This window comes from Poecilia reticulata, linkage group LG1 (genome assembly GCF_000633615.1).
Source record: "Poecilia reticulata strain Guanapo linkage group LG1, Guppy_female_1.0+MT, whole genome shotgun sequence".
Classification (NCBI taxonomy): Eukaryota; Metazoa; Chordata; class Actinopteri; order Cyprinodontiformes; family Poeciliidae; genus Poecilia; species Poecilia reticulata.
Window position 1 is genome coordinate 6859756 of NC_024331.1, and position 7107 is coordinate 6866862.

General features: G+C 38.7%; 2 protein-coding genes across 2 annotated transcripts in view; both read right to left on the reverse strand.

Annotated features, from left to right (window-relative positions):
- nol11 (nucleolar protein 11) overlaps positions 1–1550 on the reverse strand; it is a 10312-nt gene extending 8762 nt beyond the window's left edge. The window contains exons 1-4 of the mRNA XM_008420949.2: positions 1307–1550; positions 800–913; positions 604–660; positions 125–273 (exon numbers count right to left, since the gene is read on the reverse strand). Coding sequence (XP_008419171.1) covers positions 125–273; positions 604–660; positions 800–913; positions 1307–1453 — 467 coding nt within the window. The 5' untranslated portion in view covers positions 1454–1550. The remainder of the gene's footprint in view (positions 1–124; positions 274–603; positions 661–799; positions 914–1306) is intronic.
- Positions 1551–2595: 1045 nt separating this feature from the next.
- On the reverse strand, positions 2596–6597 carry LOC103471449 (beta-2-glycoprotein 1-like). The gene is made up of 8 exons (XM_008420500.2): positions 6458–6597; positions 5944–6120; positions 5120–5216; positions 4912–4988; positions 3884–4072; positions 3562–3741; positions 3102–3299; positions 2596–2737 (listed from the first exon to the last, which is right to left on the reverse strand). Exons 1-8 carry the CDS (start codon positions 6519–6521, stop codon positions 2673–2675), a joined length of 1047 nt encoding a protein of 348 aa, XP_008418722.1. The 5' UTR covers positions 6522–6597; the 3' UTR covers positions 2596–2672.
- Between the last annotated feature and the right edge of the window lie 510 nt (positions 6598–7107).

The window sequence follows — 7107 nt, forward strand, 5'->3', positions numbered from 1 at the left end:
TATATAATAAAACACAGGACAGACTAAAATATTTGTTAACCAGCTTTTTTTCATGAATAAAAAGTGTTTTTTAAAGCAATCTCTTTTTTGTGTATGATGTGTGAAAACAACAGAAGTTCTGGACCTGATGGCTTCGTCCTGAACCAGGACGTCCTCTATAGGCTGCTGGGGAGCAGAAAGCAGGGAGTCCAGAAGTCTCACAGCTCCTCTCTGAAACAAGACGGCAGGCTCGGCTCTGTGTGCACAGTGCACCGACCAGACATCTGCCGACACCTGAGGGAAGTCGGAAAAGAAAAGCGGCAGAGATTAGGATGCGTTTAGATTTGTCCACAGTAAATATACATAAAAACTTTCTGACACAGTAACAAAATCGTTTTATGGTCAGGGGTATGGAAAATCAAAGCAATGTCAAATTTTAGTATAAGTATTGTGCAATGGCGTACATTAATTTGGCAGTAAATGTGAACTTCCCGTGTATAAACGAAATGACACACTGGTCAAACTGAGTGTTTTCAAAGTAGAACACACTGAAAACAAAAACTCCCCTTATAATTTGTATGATTTTGACCTCGAAAAGAGTGAAGTACTGAAAGTCATGCTTACTGTTGCTTTGAATGCCTTGTCTAAAATGATGTCGTCTTCTTTCCAGATTCTTATCACCTGAAAACAAAAGAAAATAATAATAAGAAAAAAATCTAATCCTGATTGGCTTAGGTTGTGTGACGCATCACTTAAGCAACAAAAATTGGCAGATAACAAAAATAGTGAACTGTGTGTCCATTTTCGTGGACCGGGTTACCTTGTTGTCTGAGACTGCCACATACTCATTGGTCTGCTTGTTGAAGACCGCTGCGCAGGTCAGAAGTTGACCCTGTTTCACTGTCCAGCTGCCCAATGGCTTCTGGTCTGACACCTGCAGCAACATGTGTGACCAGTACAGAAAACACCCATAATCACACACTTTGACTTTACCAAATGCAGCACAATCTGAAATATTATATTCAACTTTAAAACACAACTGCAGCTGTATTATTCACTGGATAAACGAGCTTTCATGTTGAGAGTAGCTAACATTAGCCAACGTCTATCTCCTTGTCACTAGTGTGACTTTCTAAGAAGTTGACGTTGAGAGGGGATTAGCTTGATTTCACGTTAACATCCCTGTGTAAAAGCATTAGCGATCGACCCAGATTGGAGATTATAAAATTGAACGGTTCTGGTTCTGTTATTGAGATCACCACAGGATGCTAACACGAGTCGGCACCGATCAAGCTGGCCCCCAGCTCCTGCAAAGTCTAAACTTTACCTTGTACAGAGTCACAGATCTGCTGGAGTCAGTGACGATCACATGGTCGCTGTCCCGCTCCTCTTCGATGCCCTTAATTTCAGAGCTTCGCCGATTTGCAGCTGGAACAAATACGCACAACGTGTATCCCTCACACAGCGCTGCCATGCTGGACCACAAGACAGTGGAGCTCGTGGAATCTCGCGAGAGTACACGAAGGGGCAAGGGGCAAACTGGTAACTGCTGCGTTCCAGTTGGCTGGGAAGTGAGAACTCAGACACGTGATAATGACGATAAAAATCTTTATTTTTGCCTATGGAAATCCGAGGTAACAGCGTTCTAGTTAAGACGTCGGAATTTCAACATGGCGGCGCCCGTAAACGTTGTTTGTAATAGATTTTACAATCATAATTTTAAGCTTTGCTTTCCATAAGCAAACACCACTTTTAATTTTTCAGTTTAACATAGATTTCAGACGCACTTTTACATACGTGCCTTGTGAAAGAAACATGTTTTCACCACCTTACTTACACCCTTCTTGATACGAGAAGCGCCTACACTGAATCGCGAAATCCGCCTTACAAGCCTTAACTATGGGTAATTGGAGATGTACCCATGTTCCCAGTGGGAAATTATCCGACTTCCGAGGGCGTTCTACTTCATCTTTCCGAATAGGAAGTCGGAATTTCCCAGCTCCGAGTACAACTGGAACGCAGCATTTAAACGACAAGAAGAGGGGAGGAGGGCTGCTTTATCTTTGGGAAAAGCTGAGCGCAACTGTAAACAATGTCACCAGTGAAAGTATAGTTCATCTTGATTGACATAACATAAGCATAACATAAGTGATGATGTTATAAGAAACTGAGAGTCTGCTGGATATGCATAAACGAATAAGTGTAGTGGAGGTTGACCTAGTGGATTTAATTCAGATAAATGCATCAAAGCAAATGAGACGAAATGTATATTGAATAATAAAATATTTCAGTTTTTGAATTAATCTTTTTTTTTTCTGTGCCACCATAAAAAAACACTGTTGCCATCCCTTGCCCCCCACCGTGGTAAATTTCGTCTCACACCGTGTGTGAGATTGCAGATCATACTTTTATTAAGCAATAAAGTATTTATTGGATATTTTCATGCCCTCGAACCATACCACATTTCAGCTGTGACAGTTACAACAGAAATCTCAAAGGCATGTGGCCAGAATGTCACCTTGGTGAATCACCAGACAACTGAAATGAAGTTCTGCATATTAGATTTGAAGTTATGACATATAATAATAATAATAAAAAAAACAATAAAATCTCAAACAGATTTAAATCATCTTCTTTACTTTGAAAGGTAGTGGACATTTATGACAGCCTCAGGATAGAAAATATCCGCCACTTCAGCACTGGTCGATCTCTGACGGAAGTGAATTTGGCTTCAAGGTGTACTTCACCCCACTGGGTTCTGAAACACACATAACAAACACACAGAGTAAGTTTGCTAATATCATGTAATAACACTTCAAATAGACAGACAGGCAGATATTGATTTAGGTTTTCGCTTTAATATTAGGTACTGCAGTGCAGAGTGTTGTCATGATAACATGCTATAAATTCAGACTGATTCTTCATATGTCTGCAGAAATAAAATGCTGCGTTTCATAGTCTAACACTAATAGTATTTAATATCTGCTAAACCTCTGACTATGCTACTGAGAAAACATTTTGGAGCCAAGTGTTCTTCAGTTTGAGTCAAAACATTATAACTCGACAATAGCTTTTGTTCAATTCATTTATTGATTTATTTTTTGGAATAAAATGGCTCATACCTTCAAAGCATTCGGGTATGTTTAGCGTTCCATCGATGCACTGGGTCGCCACGGCATAACCACATTTCATGGCTTCGTTCATGCAGTAGACAGAGACGATCTCAAGGTGTAAGACACGATTCGGCTGGAAGTTTTCGATCCAGATTTTATTCCCGTTGTGCAAAATTCTTGCTCTTTGTAAGTTAACAGAACAAGGAGCTGAAGAGGGGGGGGGGCACAGAATATTTGATGAGCACAGAATATTTATATTTATGAATATTTATGTTATGTTTTTTTAAAAAAAGTCCTAAGCCAAGTTTTGAGATTGAAATAAAATTGAAAATATGGCTAAAATGTATGACTGCAGAAAAGATGCAAACTCAAATGAAACCTGATTAGACTCTGAAAAAGAAGACAGCTATTTTTATTCTGCACGTTTGGATTTTAATGCTTTATATTTTGTGATTCCCTACAGAATTACCTTTGCAAGACGGCTTTTCGGACCACTTTCCATTCTCCTGGCAGACCACCTCCACATTTCCTTCCAGCACGTACGGACTCTCGCAGCCGTACTTGACTCTTTCCCTGTAGAAAAACTCCCTCTTCTCGTTGTTTGACATGTAGCCTCTTTCAATGCTCTCTGGCGGAGGGCAGGTCACCACTGTGAGGAAACACATTCGTTTATTCTTACTTTTTCCTTTTATTTGCCAGGAAAATGGAAATAAACTTTCATAAACTTTTGAATGTAATTGGGTTGTACTAAAATCAGCCAAGCTGAGCCATATTTTACCGCCTTCTCCTACCTTGACACTCTGGTGTCTTGGTCCAGGTGCCGCTGGCGGTGCACTCTGCAACCGGGTTGCCGAAAAGTGCGTATGGAGGATTGCAGTAATACGTCGCCGTGAGGCCGTAATTGACCGTGTTTCCTCTGATCACCTTGTCGTAAATGACCATTCCATACAGTGGGACTGGAGCGAGACCACAGGGAATAGCTACCAAGACAAAAACAACAACAACAAAACCCATCAGTTTACATTTTTTCCATATTTTGAATAAAACATTTAAAATATTTTTTATATGGATATACAGTTGAAATCTATGTAAAAAAAAAAAAGGTGAATCACACTGAGGGGTTGTGGGTGCATTAGTGGCTCTTTAGGCTGTGTCCTTGTAGCAAATTTGTTGGGTAATCTGCAAAGATAATGACAGCCATTTTGAAAATATCACAGGAGGGCTTCTTTTGTTGCGAGATACTTATTCACCTTGCTCTCAGCTGTGTTCGTTTGCTGTCGCTGAAGGTATTTATTGGGACCGAGTCTGTGTAATATCACAATAACTGTTTTTATGAATAAGACCAAAGCAATTAAATTCTTTTGACATGCTGTACCTTGTCTCTTCTTTTAACTACAGACCTAACGGTTACATTGATGTCTGTTGTATAAAATAGTGCATTTTTTTGGTTGTAAATGGAGAACATTTACAAATTTGGTTAACATATTCCTAAAATTTACTCTGTTCTGGAGAAATGTCTGTTTGAGACACATTGATTATTACACAAAACTAACCTCTTGGTTTTTTTCTTTTTAGATTAACCTTTTCAGTATTCAGTTAAAATTCTTTGCGGATTTGTTCAAAATCGTCAGTCATGCGCCAAATTCTACTGATTTAATGCTATAAAACACGCATATGTTGCTTTTTTTTTTTTTTTTAATTAATTTAAAAACACCTCAAAAAAGACCTAAAGTAAAATACTGTAGTTTATTTTCCGTATTCAAATCCTCACCACACCCCTTAAATGCATTAGATGAAATGACTTTAAATAAATACATACGTGTGCACTCTGGTGCAGGTGAACTCCATGTCCCGCTGGCTTGGCACACTGCTGAACTCTCTCCAGTCATCATATACCTGTTCAACATGATATTTAATCAACAGGGTAAAAGTATTTTTTTTTAAACCCAGCTTTTTATGTACAGTTTCTGATATACAATATAGATTATTTGCACACACAACATAAAACGTGTTTTCTTTTTGTTTACCCTTCATGGCAGGTGTAGTTGATTGCACTCTGGTACACTGTGTCCTCGTAAAACAGTTCACCATTAGTGATTAGTTCAGGATGTGGACATTGTTTTGCTGCGGGAGAAAACATGAAAGTTATACTTAGCTGTCATTTATTATTGATGCAAACAGTTAAATGTGAGTTTATTCACTTAAGGCATGAAATTGTGCAATTCATACTAAAGTTACAAGTAGTGGCTTACAATCCTGTTTGTATACTGAACCCATTCTAATATTTAAACTTTCCCACTTTTTGTCACATTACAAGCACAGACTGCTATGATTTTATTGAGATTTTATGTGAGCTAAAATAGCACAAATATTTAAGTGGGTTAGATCAAAGCATGCTGATTTCTTAGAGTGGCCTAGTCAAAGGCCAGACCTAAATCTTACTGATTATCTGTGGCAAGACTTGATGAAATGATGACCACATAGATTAATCATTGAATCTGTCTTAACCTGAGTTATTTTTATAGTAAATACAATAAAATATAAAATATTGATAGATAAATCTTGATCTAAAACACTAAAGTTCTGGGTTTTGACACAACATGAGAAAAAATTAGTTTTTAAATGTTTCTTCAAAGTACTCTAAGTAAATAGTTAATTTTTTCCTTGACATTTTCAAACTTGCCGTTCTTAATTTGCATACGTCCAAGTGAAAACTCTTGAGTATACTAAAACTATTGAATTTTTTATCTGCTTACTTCAAAATCTCTGTGAATTTTATTTCACTGGTAATTCCAAGAATTATTGCTAGACATTTCTGCCATAATTAATAGAAAGAAAATAAGATACACACGTATGCACTTCAGCTTGGTGCTTGTCCACACGCCGTTGATGGTACAAACAATCTTGCGTGGGCCCAACACAGGAGTATATCCCTCTTTACAGGACAGGGCTAACTCCTCCCCGGGACTGGAGAACCTCTGGATCCCAGACATCTCAATGTTCCCTCTCAGTTCGGGTCGGGAACAAACTGGAATTAGTCAATTATTTCAATGAAAGTTGTGGATATACCGTATGTAAGAGCTTAACAGATGTCCAAAACTCTGTATATACAAGCAATATTAAATGTTATTATGCCACACTTTTCCTACCCCTTCAAATTACTATTGACAGAACAAAACAACTGTTCGACTATGAAATGTGAAATGTTTTCACTGACTTTAACTCAGCAGTGTTGAGAAATATAGTCATCGATCAACACAAGCGGTGAAATGTTTCTCCATAAGTCCATAGCAAAAGTTGAAATCCTTAAAACAAACCCAGGTAACTTTTCATTCTAGGACGTGTGAAATGAAAAGAAGTCATACCATTATGTTGGGATGTCACTGTGGTCACAAGCAGACCAGAGCACAGCAGAAACAAACGCTCCATCTTCTGTAGAGACGACGGACAGTCTCCTTCTCTCCTGCAGTCTGCCTTCGGGTGCGGACTCTTTGCCCCACTTTCAGCTGTTTGTGTTTCTCTCAGGGTAAACAGACGAGAGTAGCATGAAGCAACTCCTTCAATAAGATTTTGGAATCCTTTCAAATGTTTCTGGGAAGTCACAAAAAACAATTAAATAATAATAAATAAAAAAAACCCAGATGTTGAAATTCCAACACAAAAATTCAAGTTTTGTTTTCCCCCTCTGTCTTTGTGTTTTTTTTATTTTCCCTCATTACTTTTTAGGGCTGCACAGTGGTGCAGTTGGTAGAGCTGTTGCCTTGCAGCAAGAAGGTTGTGGGTTTGATTCCCGGTCCCGGTCTTTCTGTATGGAGTTTGCATGTTCTCCCTGTGCATGCGTGGGTTTTCTCCGGGTACTCCGGTTTCAACCCACAGTCCAAAAACATGACTGTTAGATTAATTGGTCTGTCTAAATTGTCCCAAGGTGTGAGTGCATGGTTGTGTGTCCTGTGTGTCTCTGTGTTGCCCTGCAACAGACTGGCACCAGCAATCCTCCTGACCCCACTAAGGGACA

Excerpts from the sequence above, each read along its gene's own strand:
- LOC103471449 (XM_008420500.2), bottom strand. The coding sequence starts at position 6,521 with ATGGAGCGTTTGTTTCTGCTGTGCTCTGGTCTGCTTGTGACCACAGTG. Across the intron at positions 6,121-6,457 it reads AGTGACATCCCAACATAATG|TTTGTTCCCGACCCGAACTG; the intron begins GTATGACTTCTT and ends GACTAATTCCAG. Across the intron at positions 5,217-5,943 it reads CACCAAGCTGAAGTGCATAC|CAAAACAATGTCCACATCCT; the intron begins GTGTGTATCTTA and ends TTTCTCCCGCAG.